At 40.7% G+C, this 21,999-nt stretch overlaps 1 protein-coding gene and 1 long non-coding RNA gene across 2 annotated transcripts; one reads left to right on the forward strand and one right to left on the reverse strand.

Moving 5' to 3' along the window:
* The first annotated feature begins 117 nt into the window (after window positions 1-117).
* Window positions 118-14,627, forward strand: eftud2 (elongation factor Tu GTP binding domain containing 2). The gene is made up of 28 exons (XM_085454786.1): window positions 118-266; window positions 925-1,040; window positions 1,138-1,300; window positions 1,890-1,968; window positions 2,121-2,196; window positions 2,414-2,479; window positions 2,579-2,614; window positions 2,774-2,864; window positions 2,992-3,074; window positions 3,195-3,361; window positions 3,713-3,837; window positions 4,462-4,525; window positions 4,616-4,706; window positions 4,862-4,997; window positions 5,252-5,379; window positions 5,624-5,817; window positions 5,901-6,012; window positions 6,108-6,248; window positions 6,453-6,554; window positions 6,890-6,972; window positions 7,259-7,345; window positions 9,572-9,698; window positions 10,926-11,013; window positions 11,199-11,317; window positions 11,635-11,729; window positions 11,846-11,999; window positions 14,042-14,149; window positions 14,252-14,627. The coding sequence occupies exons 2-28, from the start codon at window positions 936-938 to the stop codon at window positions 14,345-14,347; spliced, it is 2,916 nt and encodes a 971-aa protein (XP_085310912.1). The 5' UTR covers window positions 118-266; window positions 925-935; the 3' UTR covers window positions 14,348-14,627.
* Window positions 14,628-18,980: 4,353 nt separating this feature from the next.
* Window positions 18,981-19,936, reverse strand: LOC146711788 (uncharacterized). Its single transcript, XR_014920203.1, has 2 exons — window positions 19,256-19,936; window positions 18,981-19,048 (listed from the first exon to the last, which is right to left on the reverse strand). It is a non-coding gene; the product is annotated as an uncharacterized LOC146711788 (long non-coding RNA).
* Between the last annotated feature and the right edge of the window lie 2,063 nt (window positions 19,937-21,999).

Genomic DNA, 21,999 nt, shown 5'->3' on the forward strand with positions numbered 1-21,999 from the left:
GCAAGTGTCATTTGTGGATGGTGAAGCGATTTAGCAATGAACCCTTCGTTTTGAAAACGTGTGCAGTAGTGGCTTTGTAGCCCAAATGGGGGAAGTAGTGAGCTTTGACATTCATTGTTAACCGCCTTCATATTAAACAGCCGAAGAAGAAAACCGGAAGTGTCTGGTGCGCATGGCGCTCTTTGAATAATATTTTCTTCTCTGCTTATAAACACAACTCTCGGTTTGCGCGAAATCGATAATTAAGTTATTCCCACAGGATACAGGTACGTGTATTTAGCAGCATGCAGCACTGAGTTATCTTTAACTAAAATCTCTGAACAACAACAACGTAACTCAAACGTCGCTTTCAAGCCATTCATTTCTGTGCTTGTTAGCCGGCTAGCACGGTCGTCTTAGGATCGCTAGTGCAGTAATAGAAGAGCTGCTTATGTCAAACGGAAACGTCTTAGTCAAGATGCATTTTCTGTGCTGATTATCTGTGGACCGAAAACTCGAGTGAACTTGATAAAAGTACCTGAACTGCGACCCTGCATGCTATGCAGCGGTTAGCGTTAGCATTCGCTTTAGCGGTGACTTACAGTGACATATACTTTCTCATGAATGTTAACCGCCACTGGCAGACAGAAAACAAGCTAAAGCTAACTTATATTAAAAGTACATTTCATTTTCCAGTGAAGCATTAAAGTGAAGAAGTTACTGATGTGTTATTGATGACTCAGTGACACGTTGCGTTTTGGCTAACTTTAAACAGCAATAAGATACGTTATACATTTTAAATATCTCGTCTTTTCCCCCTCTCATATATATATATATATTTCTGCTGAAACGTTATGCGTTTTGTATGCTACAGTGGATCGTATTTATTAAATTAACTTTGCCACCAGATTCACTTGCTCATTGATATATCAACCCCTCATTTAGTTCTCTGCGATATGGAGGCTGATTTGTATGACGAGTTTGGGAACTACATCGGTCCAGAGCTGGACTCTGACGACGATGATGATGACCTGGATGCAGAGGACAGAGACGTCGACGAGGTATGCTTAACACTCAAGAACCAGCAGTAATTACCAGGTAGTACCGAAGTTCGTGTTTGCAGTGTATACATGAGTTTGTGGTATTTACAATTTGCAGGGTGATGAAGATGACGAGGATGAGCCAGCGGATGCTGATGATGATGTCCCTGGCATGGAGGTGGTCCTGCATGAGGACAAGAAGTACTATCCTACAGCAGAGGAGGTCTATGGGCCTGAAGTGGAAACTATTGTACAGGAGGAAGATACACAACCACTTACAGGTAGGGCTGCTTAAATTGATCTAAAGATGGAAAAAAAAAAACCTTGTTGACCAAAATCCAAGGTTTCTACATACAGAAAAGAGGTTTTTGCCTTCTCTCAACAGAAAATTACCAGCACCATGACTAACATTATTATAAATGTAAAGTCGGCATTATTTTAAAAATGGGCTTTAATTTAGTCAAAAATAAAAAAAATGATAGGAAAATGCTTAGACTTCTGTCAAGTAACAGATGCTCATGGCTTTAACTTTATGAGGACCAATCATGCTTACATGTGTAGTCACTAACGAGAAACCCCGAAGGTCTTGTCATCTTGGTCGAGCTGAACTTAACAGTGAATTTAGGTTTGTTAGGAAGCAGCATAAGTGGAAGAACATAGATGGATGAAAACAGGTGCAATAGTACACTGGGCAAAATTAAAGGAAAATGTAAATGTTTTGAAAACCCACAGATTCCCTCTCTGTATTTTCAGATACATTTTAACAGTAGACTGGATTTTTCTGTACTGTAAACATAGTCAAGGAGTGCAGTCTTAAAAATGCTTCTTTTCATAATCCTGTACACAATATTGTCTTTTTACTCCTTCCAGAGCCGATCATCAAGCCTGTGAAGAACAAGCAGTTCACCCTGATGGAACAGGAGTTGCCTGCCACAGTTTACGATATGGAGTAAGAAATTTTCAAGTGTTTCGTTGCATCTGAAAATGCAATTCAGCGTTTCACAGACTGATCTCGTGTAATATTCTTTACACATTAGTCCATCTACATGCATTTACAGTGTGTCTTTAGCAAGCAGCATTAACCCTCTTCTCCCTCGCCAGATTTCTCGCAGATCTGATGGACGGGCCAGAGCTGATTCGTAACGTCACCCTCTGCGGTCACCTTCACCACGGCAAGGTTAGAGTCTGCCTTATTCCTGCTCCGGGCTCAGGCTTCTTTAAATATGCTCTTCCAGTCGTGGTCCTCCTCCAGCATGTAGCCAAGCGAACATGTGTTCCTAAGATGAAAAATTGAACAGATTTGGAACATTTTGGAGCATATGCTAATAACATGGCTGCACTTTAGAGCCATCTGTGGCTCACGGGAATCTAATGAATGTGTTTATTCCATTCAGACCTGTTTTGTGGATTGCCTGATTGAGCAGACACACCCAGAAATCAGGAAGAGAGATGATGTGGATGTGAGTGTTGTGTACAATAATTCAAAATGTTTGCAGTCTGTTATACATAAATTCTGTATATGACAGCTGAGACCAACATGATCTGTTTTACTTTTTCAGCTCCGGTACACAGACATCCTCTTTACCGAACAAGAGGTGAGTGGCTTGGTTTAACTGCTGTAATGCTACATAGCATTCATTACTAAATAATTCTATCAATATTTATAAGTATCCAGAGTCTATTTAGCCTGAATATCTTCTTTAGAAGACTGTATTGATGTTTTCCTTGCTTTTGCCTGATCCATGTTTTTATAGAGAGGGGTTGGCATCAAAAGTACCCCTGTCACAATGGTCCTGCCTGACTCCAGAGGAAAATCCTACCTTTTCAATATAATGGATACACCAGGTATTGTATTCACACTGGATCCTTTAGTTGTTAGATGCATATTTTGAGATTTTATAGAATGAGCTAAAAGTTGCTGACAAAAAACATAAAAACTAACAAGTCTACTTTTGTGCTTGTCCTCCCATAGGCCACGTGAATTTCTCTGACGAGGTCACATCTAGCATCCGCCTCTCAGATGGCGTTGTCCTCTTCATAGATGCAGCAGAAGGAGTGAGTCAACTCCTATTTGCGGTTCTCCCAAACCAACACCATCTATATCTTTTTATGTCATTATACGTGTGTTCTTCAGCTGCCCATAGATCTCACAGATATTTGTGTATCTCTGCCCAGGTGATGCTGAACACAGAGCGTCTCATCAAGCATGCAGTTCAGGAGCGAATGGCGATCACCATCTGCATCAACAAGGTTGATCGTCTCATTCTGGAGCTCAAACTGCCGCCCACAGATGCTTATTATAAACTTCGCCACATTGTAGATGAGGTCAATGGTTTGCTGAGGTAATTAATACTGGGAACCCCTCGCTAACAGTGTCTGAAGTGTTTTATGTGATTTTTTTTTTTTCCCCCCCCCAAAGGAAATTACCATAAAAATATTTGTTAATAATAAATATTATTGTCTTGGTGTATGTTAAGTTACTACGTTTAAATATTTTCTAATATGATATCTTGGTGGTATGAGGTAGTGTGAAGCTTGCTAGCACTGCACTGCTGACAATAGCAGGATTCTTTATTTTGTCAGGCGGTAAACATGGTCGCAGCAAGAATTTCTTTTAAAGGAAAGCCACATTAATCTGGAACTGACCACCCAGTGACACTGGTTGCTGATTGGCTATTTCTCTTCCCTCTCAGCACATATTCTACAGATGAGAACTTGGTGGTGTCTCCTCTCCTTGGAAATGTCTGCTTTGCCAGCTCTCAGTACAGCATCTGTTTCACCCTGGGGTCCTTTGCAAAGATCTACTCAGATACCTATGGTGAGATGACTTTTGGGCTTATAAAGTAGTGAAATCAGTGCTTCACTACAGCAGTATTAATATATTGCTGTTTTTAACCATAAAGCTTTGTCTGAATATAGAACCATGTGTATTTCTGCTATTTTGACCCAATTTAATTCATTTAAAACATGTAAATGCATAAGAAACATGGCATCCTTATACAGTTTATCTATTTCAGTTTTTATGTGTTGTTTATGTTTTGTTAAATGAACCTTTTTTGTTTACATAGCATAGTTGATGGATTAAATAATTTCTGGTTTCTAAAGTACATTCGATAAGCTAAAACCATAAGATTACAAAATACTCTGAAGTTAGGGGGCTTTTAGGTTGTAAATCTAACAAGTGCTTATGGCTTTTACTGAAAGCTGATGTATAATATATCGTTTTGATATTTTTCTGTCTTGAAAAATAATCTTAACACACGTGATTTTGATTTTTAAAATGGTTCAGGAAGCCTGAAAAACAAATGTCAGAACTGAAGAATCTTAGTTCAGTCTGGGGGCTTCAAAGCTTCGACTTTCATGTGACCAGCCCTACAAAAAGCCATGACTTTATTTCATACACTGCACAGTATCCTCTTACCCTTTCTCTCTCTGTTTGTAGGTGACATCAACTATAATGAGTTTGCCAAGAGGCTCTGGGGAGATATTTATTTCAACCCCAAAACGTGAGTAGCTAATGTGGATACGCAGCTACGCTCTTAATACACCATTACTATTATTACTACTACAGCAGTTTTCTCCTCTTCCTAATTCAGTCGCAAGTTCACGAAAAAAGCTCCCAGTAGTAACTCCCAGCGCAGCTTTGTGGAATTTGTTCTGGAGCCTCTCTACAAGATCCTCTCACAGGTTCGATGCATTTAACGTCTTATTTATTTATTTATTTATTTATTTTTTTAACATATGCACAACCAGGTAGCTCGGTACATTCTGGCTGCAGGAAGGGTGGGATGAACTCGCAAAGCTCTGTGTGTAATCCTTACCTAAATCCTCTTTGTGCCTAGGTGGTTGGGGATGTGGACACGTCTCTCCCTCGAGTTTTGGATGAGCTTGGTATCCATCTGACTAAGGAGGAGCTGAAGCTGAACATTAGACCCTTGCTGAGGCTCGTCTGTAATCGCTTCTTTGGAGAGTTCACTGGTATTGCCCGATTTATTTATTTTGTTTTGTTTATATATATATATATATTATTATTTCTTTCTTTTTTCAACTTAAAATACTATACAGGCTTGTATGCTTGGCTGCGTAATCAATAAAGTAGTAATAATACTATAGACTATTAGCTTGTCTGTATTTTGTAGCTGTAATCTGTAGATTAATGGTCATTCTTTAGAAAATCTGAGTCTCATATCTCCAGTACATCAAATATTGAAATCTTGGCGCTTTTCTTGCAGGCTTTGTAGACATGTGCGTGCAACACATTCCTTCACCACAAGAGGGTGCTAGGAACAAGATCGAGCACACCTACACCGGAGGTCTTGACTCAGACTTGGGGGAAGTCATGGCAGAGTGTGATCCTGATGTAAGTTTAATGGAAGGTCAGGTTTGTTGTGTGCTGAGAAGATGCAGCAGTTAATTACTAAAGGTGGCAGTCTCCTTCCAGTGGAATTCTTTCAGGTCTGATGCAAAAAAAGTCAAAGGGCTCCTTGAATTGCTTGAAAAAAACAAATTGTTAATTGATACCTTTACTAAAAGTTATGTTCCAGTGGTTAAAACTTTCCACTTCTTCATCATTCCTCTTATGTTCTCATGTCTGTCGTCCTCAGGGTCCTCTGATGTGCCACACCACTAAGATGTACAGTACAGAGGATGGCGTTCAGTTCCATGCTTTCGGTCGGGTTCTGAGTGGGACCATTCAGGCAGGTCAGCCCGTCAAGGTCTTGGGAGAGAACTACACACTTGAAGATGAGGAGGACTCTCAGGTCTGCACTGTGGGGCGTCTCTGGATTTCTGTGGCCAGGTATACTTTTAAAGCTTGAATTCTTTGTTTTGTCACAAATCAGGGATTGGTTATTAAAATTTCAGTTCATCCCACTATTTTAGGTATCAGATTGAAGTGAATCGAGTGCCCGCCGGCAACTGGGTTCTCATTGAGGGCTGTGACCAGCCGATCGTCAAGACCGCCACAATCACAGAGCCCAGAGGGAACGAAGAGGTGGGAGATCGGCAGAAAAATATGCCCAACGTCTTAGAAAAATAAAAAAAGAGTCAAATCCAGATTCTCATGTTTTTTTTAACTCTGCCTTTTAGGCTCAGATTTTTAGGCCGTTGAAGTTCAACACAGCATCAGTCATCAAGATCGCAGTGGAGCCAGTGAATCCATCAGAGCTGCCCAAAATGCTCGACGGACTGAGGAAGGTTAACAAGAGCTATCCTTCTCTCACCACAAAGGTATGACATCACACATATTTCAATAGTTTTCTTCTTTTCTTTTTTTTTTAAATAACAGCCTGAGCCTGTTATTTTAAAGTCAGTATGTTTTAAAAGATTTCAGTGTAGTTTTACCTTTGAAAGGACAAACATTGGAAGTGTCACTGCTCCAGACTGTAATCTAAACAACAGTTAAATGAATTGACTGGTGTGTTTGTCTTTCAGGTGGAGGAGTCTGGAGAGCATGTCATCCTGGGGACAGGAGAGCTTTACTTGGACTGCGTCATGCACGACTTGAGGAAGATGTACTCTGAAATCGACATTAAAGTAATTTTTCCTCCGCATTGCTTTACTAATGATGTACAACTTGTGGCATTTATTTCACGTCTCGTAATGACAACTTTAGGGACCACGAGAATTAGTAAGAAAATTTAAATGATGAGATTTAGTTTTTGCTGCAATTTCCCTGAAAGTTATTAGGCTGTAGCTGGAATGTTAGTCTGTTAAAGGGGAGGAAACGGTGTGTTATCCACTCCGCTGCCAACCCAGATGTGCTTTGATGTTTTTGAAGAAGTTTTTTATTTTGTGGTTTTTATTTACTTTTTTGGTAGAAAAATGAAACATTGCTTTCTATTTGTAATTTCGCTCCTCGTCCCCCTCAGGTTGCCGACCCTGTTGTGACTTTCTGTGAAACGGTTGTGGAGACATCGTCCCTGAAGTGCTTTGCTGAGACGCCTAATAAAAAGTACGTGTCGAGGGTAATATTTTTAGATCTTATCCAAACAAACAACAGCATGAGGGCAGTCTGGGATAGATTATTAATATAATTTAGAGCACCCGGCTCTAAAATAATTTTCTTTTTAAGTTTTAAAGTTTCAAATCTAATGCATGCTGTTTTGCAGTTTGTAGTGTTTGATGTTGAGAAGTTAAATATGTGCACTGTTCAGAGTGTTTCAGTCAGTCTTTCCCTTGAGCTGAGTGTCTCTCCAACCCATAATTAGTGATTGATAGATGTATGATATGATTGACAGGAATAAGATCACCATGATTGCCGAGCCCTTGGAGAAGGGGCTGGCCGAGGACATCGAGAATGAAGTAGTGCAGATATCTTGGAACAGGTAGGTGAAGACATTACTCTTATCCTCACACGTATAGAAGATAGAATGAACTAAAATTATGTAATTTACTTTTTTATTTTAGACGTGTTAATTTCTTCCTTTTCCTTCTAATATGATACCAGGGTTATAAAATACTTAATACTTCAGCGCCATCCTGACCAATATTTTATTTTCATTTATCTTATTGTAAAAGTCTACAGTCAAGCGGCGCTTCACAAATCTAAATAGTTTACAACATGGAAACTGCTGGCAACACTCAAGAAACAGAAACAGATCAAATTTAGATTTTCCAGAAAAGACCTAAAAAGGAAAGAAATGCCCAGTTGATTAATGGTTTGGGGTTTTTTTTATTTGTAAATGAAAGTAAAATGAACTCATGCCAGAATGGTGGGCACATAGAATGAAAAAGGAAGGAAAGAAAGGGTTCATGATCCAAACAATACCACATTATCTATCAAACGCAGTGAAGGCAGTGTTATGTTAGCGGAATGCATGGCATCCAGAGGCACTGGGTCACCGATTGCTACTGATTTTGTGACTGCAGCAAGAAGTAGCAAGATGTTTTTAAGTTATAGAACTATAGTTTCTGCTCACATTCAGTTAAATACTGCAAAACTAATTTGAACATTACAAGAAAAGATGCAGAAAAACGCATTGGAGCAGCTTTTTAAGGTAAAAGACATGCACGTGTTCTTAGATGGCTAACTCGGTCACCTGACCTCAATACGGCCGAGTATGATTTTGGTTTTTTTTTTGTATATATATTTTTATTGAAGGAAAAAAAAGGACTTGTTACAATAAGGTGCATTGCTATTATTTAGTCCCCCCCCCCCCCCCCCCCCCCAAAAAAAAAACAAAGAGAGAGGAAAAAAAAGAAGAAGACTTTTTCTTAGTCCTTTTGTTTTACATTCAGATAGCGAAGAAATGAACTCGGTGGCTTGACAGTACATATTATGAAGTTGAGGGTCAACCTGACATTGTACGATACATGGGAGATACACCAATTCAGGGCTGGTCTTACCTAAATTCAGGGCGGATGGGGGACACAAAGCTAATCCATTTATTCCATATTTTGTAGAATTTGTCTTTTCGAATTTTTAAAAAGAATGTCAATTTTTCCATTTCAAATATTTCAAAAAACACATTAAACCAATCCTCAAGTGTTAGCGGAGTTGGATTTAACCACTTTCTGGTTATTGGTTTTTTGCTGGCCACTAATAGTGCTTGTAAGAGCTTTGTGTCCCCTCCCCGGACCGAGCCAGCAACCAAGCCCAAGTACAAATTTACAAATTTATCTTAAAAACCTCACACAGAGTTTTATGAATTCCCAGCCAGTAATTTTTTAAGTTAGGGCAGTCCCAAAAGATATAGTAATGATGTGCCTCTTCTGATCCACATCTTCTCCAGCATTCCGCTGTCCCATTTTTATATTTAGATCTATATATCTATTTATTTAGATTACTGAAGCCAAAACTAAAAGCACAAGGCCAGGAAAAGCATCTCAAGAGAGAGAACTATTTTTTTGTGCCAGACTTTATACAATCAATGCTGGTATTTTACATTAAGGTATTAAAAATAATCCATGCATTTAAAATTTGGACAAACATTTTACAGTTGGTTCTATTGGTTTGTCGATTTTTCTAGCGCTTGCACAAATGAAGGGACACTGTATTAACAAAAAAACCCTCAATGGTCAATGAAAGTCTATATTTTAGTCACATCTTAATTGCCTCTTATGTTTCTTTTTCTTTAAAATGTATTACTGGTATTCAAGACTATTGGGTGAAGGAAATGTGAAATACAAAAGCAGCTACTGTCACCAATATATCTATTTAAAGTGTATATAAACAACTTTCTGTATTTTAACATTAAGGCAATATGAAGAACAAACGTCTGTGCATTATGAATGTATGTCTTCATTTTTTTTTTAAATCCTCCATGCTATATTGATCAAGTCACTTACAGTAATTGAATCATTCACTAAAAGCATGGATGAATTTCTTCCTCTCTCTGACATGATTACATGCATGAGTGTGTATGGTGCTCGAGAAAGGCTTCCAGTCAGTACATGTCTGAGCTCATTGGTACCCAGCAGAGCCAGCATGGGATACTCTTCCTCTTCCATTAACCCCTTTACCCCCCAGCGAGCCAATATCTTTAATGTTACACAGTTGCACAGTGGTGCAGCCCTCTTTTCAACTGGGCTCTGTTCTTTTCTCATGACAGGAAGAAGCTGGGAGAGTTTTTCCAGACCAAGTACGACTGGGATTTGCTGGCTGCCAGATCTATTTGGGCCTTCGGACCAGACACTACAGGACCAAACATTCTTGTAGACGACACACTGCCTTCTGAGGTGAGGTTTTAATTCAGCCATGCAGCTCAGTCACAACAGTGTGTGCGCCTGTTTGTCTATGCAAAGATTTAATGCTAGACGCTTTTTCCTACTTGAGCACAGACTCTTCAAAACAAAATAAAACTCTTTGACAGTTTAAAAAAGCATCCAAAAACATAACAGAAAATGGGGCTTTTAAAAGCACAAAATTCAAATTGTTTTTATGCAAAAGAATTTGTCATTTGAAAAGCTGAAACCCTGTGAGTATTTGGCAGTTTGACTTTTTTCAGTCTTGCCGAAATTCATGCATTAACAATAGAAACCCAGAGGAGCATACTTGCACCAAATCTCAAAATCCCCCATATTCATATGAACATCTGGATCTGAATTAGTTTGTGATACTTCAAGGTGATGACACTATTTCTTCACTTTTCAAATTAACATTTGTGTATATGAGACATATGGTCTCGTTTTTGCTCGATTCCAATCGGGAATTTCAATCACTTCTAAACTGGTCCAAGGTCCACATCTGGTTTAAAAAAAAAATCATGCAAATGAGCACAGTTTTTTGAGTAGCTTAGAGACCGACAAACTGAACCAATCAGAACTTGTTGGCAGTGCTCTTAAACCAGGGGTCTCAAACTCCAGTTCTCGAGAGCCGCTGTCCTGAAAACTTTTCCATGTGTCCCTGTTGCAACTCACCTGAATACAGTTAGCAGGTTATTAGCAAGACTCTATAGAACTTGACTGCATGCTGAGGTGGCAATTCAGCCATTTGATTCATGTTACAGCAGCTCATGAGTGAATGAACACGGTGCAATAAAAGAACTTTTGGAAGTACATTTTTCCAAACACTTACATTTACTTAAATTGACTTGAGTAGGGTTTGGGGTTGCCACTTAAGCATGCAGTCAAGTTTTGTTCTCTCTGAATGACCTACTAATTTATTCAGGTGTGTTGCAACAGGGACACATGGAAAACTTTCAGGACACTGGCCCTCGAGGACTGGAGTTTGAGATCCCTGCCTTAAACTATGCCGTTATATGAAATTTGTGACAGTAGTTTAGTTATCGATGATTTATTTTAATTTTTATTCTATAAGATCAAAAAAATACATTTCAAAGAAACAAAAGTTTAGAACATCCACTCTTGGCTAGCTGTGCTTAGTTTCTACCCGTCAAATCATACAAGGATATTGAACTGTCAAGGTTTTAGCCAATCCTCCATCAACTTGTGTTTCACCTACAGGTGGACAAAGCACTGCTTGGTTCAGTCAAAGACAGTATTGTGCAAGGCTTCCAGTGGGGCACCAGGGAAGGACCTCTGTGTGACGAACGTAAGTTCTCTCTTTGATCCCCGCACCACTGAAACACGCTGCTTCTATGGAGAAAATCTTTGTTTTGTTTGGATTGCATCTGGTGCTGGAATTTCCTCCTAACCTTGTAGAAACTGTACTCTGTCAAAATGTGCCTTTCCTCATCAGTGTTATTTAACCATAATCGTGTGTTTTGCTGCCTTCAGCCATCAGAAATGTCAAGTTCAAGATCCTGGACGCGGTCATAGCTCAGGAGCCTCTCCACAGAGGAGGAGGTCAGGTCATCCCAACAGCAAGGAGAGTGGTGTACTCTGCTTTCCTCATGGTGAGCTCATTCTTCCCCCGATCCCCATTCTTCTCATCTGCCATTAGCTTCTCCAGTTTTTCCTTTCACCTGCACTTTCTTTAATGTTCCATTACCTTGATTAGAGTATGGATCTTTGCTGATGTGCGGTCTTTTTAATTGCAGTGTGACAATATTTCTCTTTCATGATGTTGGCTTCTTTCCTCATCTTCTTTGGCTTGTATGCTGCTATTTTCATAAATCTGTCAGTCAGCTGTACATGCCATTGCCGTATTTTTAATTTTTTTTTCTCCAGGCTTTTGTCCTTGCTTTAATGTATACTGTCCCTTATGTCTCAGGCCACTCCGAGGTTGATGGAGCCATATTACTTTGTAGAGGTTCAGGCTCCAGCTGATTGTGTGTCTGCAGTTTACACAGTGCTGGCTCGAAGGAGGTTTGTCTGTTTTCATTATATATCGATGTAGGGTTTAGTGCAAAGCAGTGCAAATATTAGTAAATACAAATTCCTTCTGCTTTTTAATTATTGGTGTCGTGTTTGTCATTAATCAGGGGTCACGTCACCCAGGATGCACCAATTCCAGGCTCTCCGCTCTACACAATTAAGGCCTTCATCCCAGCCATCGACTCGTTCGGCTTTGAGACAGACCTTCGCACGCACACACAGGGTCAGGCCTTTGCTCTGTCTGTGTTCCACCACTGGCAGGTAAGATTTAAAGACATTAACTTGCTTTCCAGCTCATGTTTGTTCAGTAAAGTCAGTAACAACATCAGTGAAAATCCAGGTGGAAATGCTAAGAAAACGCAGACATTCAAGGAGCTTTGGAGACGTCTAGAGGTGTCAGACTTACACATGGAGTTTGGTATGCGCTGTACTTTAATACAAGTAAAGAAAAAGCTTAGATTCATTGAGAATGAAATAATGGCCAACCCTCACCTGCTTGCACCTGAGGAGCGGAATAAGATTTTATCAAAAGAGACAAAAAAAAAACCACCCCAAAGATACGGTTAATTTGTGAATTTCATAGTGAATATTCACTAAACGACAGCGTGATTTTTGGTTCGTCTGCTGAAACCCATGCACTTACTTGCACGGACAAACTCTGACACCACATAAAATTATGGCAGCTTGTGCAGCAGAGTGACCCACGTCGTGCACATGTCTGCCACTCTGGTTAAAACGCTTTTGATGTGGAGTAGAGGGGAGTGTTGAGTCATTACGTTTTAAGTATAACGTGGCTGTCCGGGTATCTTTCTGCACATGTCTGACATGTGTTTGTGTCTGCACTCTGCAGAGCTGTGTCAGGGAAAATTAACTCTACTTAGTGTAGATTAATACTTTGCTGCTCTGAAATTAATCTGAAAGAAAAAAGGATTATCCTGGATGGAAATATTAAGTATTTTTATACTCCTAAGTTTTGTTTTATCCTCTTGAGGTGAAAATGAAAGTGTGACAAGAAGCTAGGCATGAATTATTTATTCATAAGCTTGTTGAAATACTGTAAAAAGATGTATTATAGGTACACTGATCCTTTGGGACATGAAAAATAAATGAAACCCACTGATGACAAATGCACACAGGGTTTTTTTTTCCTCCCTCGTAACTTATTTCAGTCAACTTGTTAGGTTCCAAAGTATTGTGTGTAGTTTTTTTCCCTGAGAATATAAATTACCCTTCATGTTTTAGGGCAGTTACCAACTCAGATTTCCCCTGGGAAAATTCCTAATTTTATTTTCATTTTTAAAACTGCAGCAGAAATATTTTGATATTTTGCAATTATGTGAACCAGTGTGATGAATTATTTCCACCTAGCTCAGTTGTAGAGTGTTTGGAGAAACCCTCCCTCAAAAAACAAGGGAAGTCCCCCCCAGCAGACTTCCAAGATGAAGTACCAATCACCATGACCACCTATCCTTTAATGACTCTTCAAAAGGCAGCCTCTCTTTCTGTAACCGATACAATCAACAGTATGAATGTTCACTGCTGACTAGTCCTGCCAGCACATATAGATTCAGCTGTCCCAGATAATAAGAATATAGCACAGTGAGCTATGCTGTTTGCCACATTTAACTCAAGAGGCTATATTGTGCCTCCCTCATTAGTTTGATCATGTAGTGCCAGTATTGGCATGCTATCAGTGCGCTGCTGACTTATTCTTGTTCGAGGCTCCCATCCATCTGTTGATTAGGCTTCAGCCATGCTATTGATGATATTTTTCCCCTTTTCCTCTACTTTTAATCTCTCCTCGAGGCTGAGAAAGTCTTAGTTACTTGCCTCACACTACTTACTTCAGATTCAAGCTTTCCTCTTCTTCCTGGATTTAAGAACTGTATCACATCTCACTAAAAACTTTCAAAGGTTATCCAATGAGTTAGTGGATTTAATAAATTGTTTAAAAACCTTCAAACTAATTTCTTCTGACTCAACTTGTTAACAAGACGCTGATGCCATGTCGGTCACAGACGAAAAGAGTGACAGCACTTTCACGTTGCGCTTTCCATCATGTTGATGGACGCATCCCTGACTCAGTAACAAAGGGACAGACTTGCAACTGAATCAGATATTTAATGAAATGCCCACTCAGCTTGTTAATGCTCTGAGTTTGATGTGCTTCGTGTTGTCAGATTATTTCACAGATTGTGCACAGTTGAGTAAAAAGGGGAAGAATTGCCATGTTGACCAGTCACAGCTGCCATTTGCTCTTTCTCTCTTTATTTTTCACCATGACGATCGTGTTTGTCTTTCAGATTGTGCCCGGTGACCCTTTAGATAAGAGCATTGTGATCAGGCCCCTCGAGCCTCAGCCTGCCCCCCATCTAGCCAGAGAGTTCATGATCAAGACCCGAAGACGCAAAGTGAGCCTTTTGACCACTTGTTCATCGATACTTCTATAAAATGTGCTTGTAAATTGTCTTATTTTCTTTATGCTATCTAATTATTTTTTGGGTTCTCCGAAGGGCCTGAGCGAGGATGTGAGCATCAGCAAGTTCTTCGACGACCCTATGTTGTTGGAGCTGGCCAAACAAGACGTGGTGCTCAACTATCCCATGTGAGATCACAGCATTCACTGCAAACTCCAGCAACACCACCAAGACCTCTGCTGCTCAATGAACAGCAAATCCTGCTTGTTTTAGAAGTTATGGGGTATAATGTTGCTACACCTTACCCATTGCAGAGCAGCTGTAGTTGTCAAACATCGCAGAAGTTTGTTGCTTCATCAATCTCTTGTATTTTTATTTTTTATATGTACAAACTGTCATTGTTTTTGTAGAGGAAAAAGAGACATATGGTGTTCGATCTAGCGTATGTCTAAATAAAAGTTTGTAAGTCAAAGGTTGAGATGTCTGGTTCTTTCTAGTGCTGCAATCTTTTAACTTAATTTTACATTTCAAAGTCAACGTATGGGTGTATTGGATTTGAAACACCTGGATGGGAATCTTCAGTGTTTGTGTCTGTGGGTGAAAATGTTGCTTAGTTGGACTTTTTGCTGATGGCTTGAGTGAGCGGTGCGTGTCTGTCTGGAACTCAGTGTGGGCAGTGACTGATAGGTTGTGGGATGATTTGAGGCAGCCAGGAAGGAAGCAAAGGTTAGGGTCACGTGACCAAATAAAAGGGGGAACAAAGGAATGATGGAGCATATCAAAGGAGACAGATGTCATTGGATTAAATGTTTGGTCTTCCTTCATCTTGAGTGTGTGCTGTAAACTTAAAAGGCCTGGAAGTGACACAACCCAACAAATGACTTCTTCCTATGGATGTAGTTTCAATGGTGTGTAGAGAATGTGGAGTGGCTCAGGTAATTTCAGGTAATTAGACAAAGGGGTAGGGTTATCCAAATTTGTGTCAGGCTAATCAGCAGTACATTTACAGTGAAATAAAATTGGCCCGCTGTGTAACTTTTCTGTAGCTGTGAAGTTGTGTGAATTCAAATTTAACAGGAAGGAGCTAAGAATGTAAAATGAACAATGCCAGGATTTTTTTTTAAAGGTGTCAATAACTTATATAATGCTGTCATATAAAATCCACTTTAATGATGTGATTGGGTTTTTAAGGATGCTTCATAAATCATAAATCCATATATAATAGTTTCTAAAGGCCTTGGTTATGAGTTTTCAGTTGCCCAAGTAAGAGCTCATCTATAGGCAGGATAAAATTTGGCAAACAATACAAACTGCCTTCTCAACTGATGGGATCACCAGAAGTCAGTTTATGTAACTTACAGAGTATAGCATTACTTAAATGCAGGTTTGATATTTTTGGGGGGGTTTTGTATGGGAATTGTTTTCCAAAAGTTTGGTGGTGCAGTATCCCAAATAACTCCTTCTGAAAAATCCAATAAAAGCATGAAGAACTGCCTGCAACTCAGCATTTAGGAGACCGTCTTTTTGAGCAGTTTAAAGTTACACAATGAGTGATCCTCCAGCCAAATCAGCAGCAGAGAAGTGGATAATGCTGCAGGAGCAGTTTGAGAGGCACCATCTGCTGTGAAACTTGATTTCAAACTGACCACAGCCACTGCTCTTGGTGAAAGATGAAACTTTCAAGCCTGTAGGGTGTAAGCATTTGAACACAAAACCTATATACTGAGTACATTATCACTCTAAAGAGCAGCTTTTAACTTCACTTCAGGACACATTGGTTGGCGTATCTTGTCACACCTTCGGAGCACAGCAGTGTCTGAACAGCTCGGTCCTTCATCACTCACCACTGACAATCCCTCAAACAGTCCCGGAGGTGATGGAGATTGGGAAGGTTAGCCCTGGAATAGGAAGAGTTGAAAATGGCAAGCTACTTTTGACATTTGGACTGAATGTCAATCCTGTTCAGGGTGACAAGTGATTTTTGTGTATTTATTTATTTTTGGCAAATGTGGGTAGATAGCAGGGGTGGGGTGGGGGTTTCTCTGCCCTTTACAAATGCTTCAGGGAAGGAGAATTGAAAGGAATTGGATATTTGTGAACAAGAACTCACTAATATGAGCAGCGAAGCTTCCTTTCTCATTGATGTATTTAGATGCAGGTTCTGTCAGAGGTTTACATCCAGTTACCTCTGTTCTAAAAGAATATGATCAACTCTGCGCATTTGTTAAGTAAGCGTGCACTCAGACACGGTCCCATCACTCCTCCCTTATGTGCTGGCGTGAGATCGTGCCTGGCCCTGGGCGCAGAGACGGATGGCAGCAGTTCTTGCCGGTCTGAACACAAGGCCCCGGAGCAGTCATTACAATCTGTGGTCCCTGTGCTAAATATAGACAGGAGCAAGGTTCTGCCGTGGTATAGGGCCAACTAGGGGCACTCTCCTCCTCCTCAGTCAGGCCTTTTCCTTTGCATCTTCATCTGATTTAAACATCTCATCAATCACCCTTTCCCACAGTTTGTCCGTCCTCTGCTCTTACTTTTTTATTCGTGCTTTCCTTTCTCACTGCAACTACACACCTCTCAGGCTCTGCCATGTGTCTATGACTCAATCACACTTGTCTCTTCCTGCTAACATCATGAGCGAATCTCTCCCTCTGGATTATCCGGCACAACGTGGACAGCTATAGGCACTGAGAGTCCAGGCAGACAGTTTCATAATAAGAATCTGTTTATAGCGAAGATGTAGCCACAATTATCTACTCGCTGAAGGAAGATGATGAAGGTTGAGTCAGCCTCCAAACAATGTCATGACTACAGCAACTACAAAGAAGGCATTTGATCTGGCACACAAAGAAACACATGACTGTGTGACTCCTGCACCCGCGGGCACCCAAAGAACCAACAGTACTGATTCATTTCCTATCAGGGGATCCAGAGGTTAGTTCATGCCAGAGTTTAGCTCACATACTCATTGAGGCTGCACATGCATGGGTGCCTGCAGAATCAGAGAGGGTGGATGGACTCGTGAGCCACCCCGCCTTTAGAACAATGAAGCTGCAACCTCAAAGCTGCTAGCTGTCTCAATTTGCCAAATGAACCATATGTGTTCCCATGCTTGAGGCCTTCTAAACAAGCAGATTGAGACCAGACGTGGGCCCTCACTCAGTGGTGCGATTGAGATGGTAATGAATGGTAGAACACCTTGAAGTGATCCAAATCATTTCACGAATTACTCATCTGTAAGCCCCTTTTCACTGTAAGGAATCGAAGAACCCTGATCCCTTCAGTCACTTCCTTGGATATCGTTTTTGTTTTTTGCCCTTCTCCCCCGTCCCTCTTCTCAGCTGTTTTTCTTTCCCTCTTTCTTTCTTTCTTTCTCCCCCTCTTTCCCCCAGTCAAGTCTGTCCCGTATTCAGCAAGTGAAAATAAAATAAACAATAAAAGGTGAATCAAATGGACCATTACGGCAAGGCTGGGATGGTCAATTTGGTAAAGTAAATCCGTTGGGCATCTTTCTTCGGCTTTAGACAATAATTCTGATGGCAAAAGAGCCAAACGGGACAGGCAAAAAAAAAAAAAAAAGGATATCATTTGCAGCCCAATAATTATTCATTGTTTTTTGTCAATGGTTAAATTAATTAACCTAGTTTTTTTTCCCATATAAAAAGCCAAGTACGTCAAATTGACACTTTATTTGTTCTTTATGGATTTGGACCACAAACGAAACTACACCAGACTAGACCAAGACTAATCTTGCTAAATAAAGACAGTTTTAACTTTGCATTTCTTTCTTTATTTTTTAGGGGTTTTTTTGTATTTCTCCAGTTTGCTTTTATGGGAAGAGAAGTGTCCCCCATTTGCTCTGAATTAAATTTCCTCTTGACTGCTGTAAATATTTTTATAATGTAAACAAAACATTTTTTTAGCAAAACATTACAAACATTCTGAGCATGTTTTGAAATTTTTTGATTTTATTTTTAGATTTATTTCATAAAATGTCTTCTTTCAGACTAGCTGAAAGAAAATTCACATCTACACTCACCGGCCTCTTTATTAGTAACGCCTTGCTACTACTTGCTCTGTTGGATCCTCCTTTGCCTTCAGAACCGCCGTTATTCTTTGTGGTATAGATTCACCGAGGTGCTGGAAACATCAAGAGATTCTGGTTCATTTTGACATCATAGCATCACAGTTCTGCTTTAGGTTTGTTGATTGCACATCCATGATGGGAATCCTCCTTCCTGTCACATCCCTAAAGTAGCTTATTTGGATTGATATCTGGTGACTGTGGAGGCCATTTGAGTACAGTGATCTAATTTTCATGTTCAAGAAACCAGACTAAGATGATTTCAGCTTTGTGACATGACCACCATAATTTACATGGTGGTCATAAAGGAGTGGTCATGGCAGATCCATGTTTTCATGCTGTTTAGTATAAATTCTGATCCTATTTAAATGTTGGAGCAGAAACTCAAACTTAGACCAGGCCACATTTTGAAGTTTTCTGTTGTCCAGGTCTTGTGAGCTCGGCTGCTGTAGCCCACTGGCTTCAAGGTTCAGCGTGTTGTACATTCAGAGATGCTCTGCATTCTCTGTAAATCCTCGAGATGGCTGTTTGGGAAAATCCCAGCAGATCAGCAGTTTCTGAAATACTCAGACCAGCCAGACTGACACCAACAGCCATGCCATGTTCAAAATAACATATGACATTGTCTCCTCATTCCGATGCTCAGTTAGAACTTAAGCAGGCCTTGTTGACCATGCCTGATTGCTTCCATGTGATTGGCTGTGTAGCAGCCCTTGGCATCAAGAACGACAGAAGAGTCTCTAACGGGTGCAGCCATTTATTTCCTCACCACACACGGCTCATTCTCTGGACGTTGAGCACCGTGAAAACTATAAAATAAGAAAAAATTGATACCCGTACAGTACCCTTTGAACTATAACAATGAGCTTAAGTTAATTCAGGCAAGTTCAAACAAGTAATTCTGAGATATACAGTCACAGATTAAATAAAACAAAAGGGGTTACTTCAAACAGCATCAAGGGATTACACAGTTCAGTTAAATAAAATATAACAACAGATCATCTCTCATCACATACCTCAGTCCGCTTGCCAAGGGTGCAAAACTCCGGTAAACACTTAAACACTTCGGCCCGTTTCTCATGGGGTGCTGCTAGCTTGCATGACACACATGACTAGCTAAAAAATAGCACATGGATGTAAGTAACGTAAATAAAGAATAAAAGGGTTTTCAGATAGCTCACAATACAAACGCAGCAACATACCTTACATTAGAAACACACTTATCATACTTATCAAAGTATTATCGTAACTTACATGGACTTTGTACAACTTATTCCTGCCGCGACAGACTGCTCTATACGCGTTACGGGGCATGCCTCTGATCACATCTGTCCTTAGTGCGACTGCGCATACAGTTCCGACAACCCCCGCAAGGATGACTTATGGTACAGATCAGCGGTTCATTACACTCCCACCAATCATGCTATGATTTACAAACTAGCTAATCATACATGATTTGAACAACAACAAAATGAGACCACTTCAACCAATATACAGGTGTACAAACATCATAGAGCAGGTGCCACCTGGACTGTTACATTGTTTATGTCAGTATGTCAGTTCCTCTCAGATAATAACATGGTTGTTATTATTCTCTTTCAACAAGAACCACCAGTTTTTGAATAGGCCGCTCGATGATGGGGGGCTTGAAAGCACGGTCCTGTTTCTTGGTCTGACTTTGGACTCCTACTTGAACTTTGACCTGACGGACTAAACCATCATCGCCTTCGATAGTTTCAACGATACGCCCCAGTTGCCACTGACACCTTGGTAACATATCTTCCTTGATGATAACAATGTCATTCACTTTTAGATTACGGCGGGTTTTGTGCCACTTCTGTCTTGTGGAGACATTCATGAGGTATTCTCTTTTCCACCTACCCCAGAACTGCTCAGTTAAGTATTGTACTCTACGCCACCTCTTCGCTGCATACAAGTCTTCTCTCACAAATTTCCCAGGTGGTGGTAGAGCAACTTTGGACTTCATCAGTATAAGATGGTTCGGAGTAAGAGGTTCAGGTGCCTTTGGGTCACAGATACTGCCCACAGTCAAGGGGCGGCTATTTACAATAGCCATGGCCTCATAAAACAAAGTTCTAAGAGAGGCATCGTCTAGTCTTCCTGCACACTGAGCAGTAGTGGCATTTAGCACATTACGAATGGTTCTAATTTGGCGTTCCCAGATGCCACCAGCATGACTTGCAGAAGGAGCATTGAAAACAAACTCACACTGTTTGTCTGCCAGGAAAGCCTCCAGTGCCTGCATGTCACATTGTTTGAGAGCCTCTCTGAACTCATTTCTGGCTCCTACAAAGTTTGTGCCTTGGTCACAGCGGAGTTGGCAAACAGCTCCTCTGAGGCTGATGAAGCATCTAAGGGCATTGATGAATGCATCTGTTGATAGGTCTTCTAGCATCTCGATATGAACAGCACGTGAAGACAGGCATGTAAAGATAAGCCCATACCTTTTGTACTCCTTACGGCCCCGCTTGATGGAAAATGGACCAAAGCAATCCATACCAGAGTACGAGAAAGGAGCGGAGGCTTCAGTCCTTTCTTTCGGGAGCTCTGCCATGCGTTGCTCCTCGGTGGGGCGCCGAAGTTTTCGACATTGCACACATTTATGTATTAACTTGGCAACTGCTTTGCTTCCCCCAAGCACCCAAAACCCATTTGCTCTGAGTTCTGCTAGGGTTTGACTGCGACCCTGATGACAGATGGTGGCATGGTAATGAGACAGTATTAGTCTTGTAATGTGACTTTCCTTTGGAAGGATAACCGGGTGTTTTAGTTCTCGACTGAGCGTTGCCTTTGTCAGTCTTCCACCTACACGAAGAAGTCCTTCATCTAAGATGGGATCAAGACAACTTAGGGGGCTAGAGCATGGAAGAGAGTTGCCCTTCTGAAGTGTCTTTATGTCTTGCAAAAAGGCTTGTCGCTGAACCAGACTGATTACTAGTTCACAAGCTTTTCTCCTAAAGCGGCAGAGAACTCCTACTAGAGAGTTTATCAGATCAGGGCCAGTCAATAAGGTGTCATTCAGAGAGATGCCCAGAAACTTGGCTGAACAGTCGAAGACCACCCTAAGTTTATCTGGTTTCCTAGGATGGTACACCCCATGATGTGGGATGTACCAAATTGTCTCTCCCTCATGTGCTGGGGGGGCTGGTTCTGCAACACCTTTGCTGATGGTTTCCTCCATGAATGCTGTGTAATGGTCATGGTACTGCCTGTTGGACCTTAACTTCCTCTTGAGGTGTTGCAAACGAGCTTCAGCCAGTCGCTTGTTGTTTGGCACCATAGGTGGAGAGCTGCCCTTGAAAGGAAGTGGCATCTCATAGTGTCCATCCTTCCTTTTTGTGATTGTGCTGCTGAGGAGTTTTACAAAATGAACATCATCTTGAGAAACATATTTATCTTGATAGTTTCTTTCGCTGAAATCCATTTCTAGGACCTTCAACACATCATTGACCGGAGGCAATGGCATTTCCTTTACTGCCACTCTGTGTACAAAGCTTTGATGTTCCTTTCTATCAAGATATGGATTTGCTGATCCTATGATGCTCCAGCCAAGCACGGTTCTTTGAGCAAATGGATGGTTTTCTGACCCTACAATGACTTCTAGAGGGGCCAGTGCTGATGGGCAATCATAGCCAATCAGCAATCCCACTTCACAGTCTTGAAGTGGCTGCAGCTTGTTTGCCAGTTGCCTCAGATGTGGCCACTGAAGTGCGGTGTCCTTTGTAGGAATGTGAGACTT

This window comes from Copadichromis virginalis, linkage group LG4, assembly GCF_057382275.1.
Source record: "Copadichromis virginalis isolate Kocher_CV1m ecotype Utaka linkage group LG4, C_Virginalis_male_GT1.1, whole genome shotgun sequence".
NCBI lineage: Eukaryota > Metazoa > Chordata > Actinopteri > Cichliformes > Cichlidae > Copadichromis > Copadichromis virginalis.

What these genes read in the sequence shown, in the direction of transcription:
- eftud2 (XM_085454786.1), top strand. Translation starts at nt 936, where the DNA reads ATGGAGGCTGATTTGTATGACGAGTTTGGGAACTACATCGGTCCAGAG. An exon ending in ATCCTTCTCTCACCACAAAG is followed by an intron (nt 6,249 to 6,452) that starts GTATGACATCAC and finishes TTTGTCTTTCAG; the next exon opens with GTGGAGGAGTCTGGAGAGCA. An exon ending in AGGACCTCTGTGTGACGAAC is followed by an intron (nt 11,014 to 11,198) that starts GTAAGTTCTCTC and finishes TGCTGCCTTCAG; the next exon opens with CCATCAGAAATGTCAAGTTC.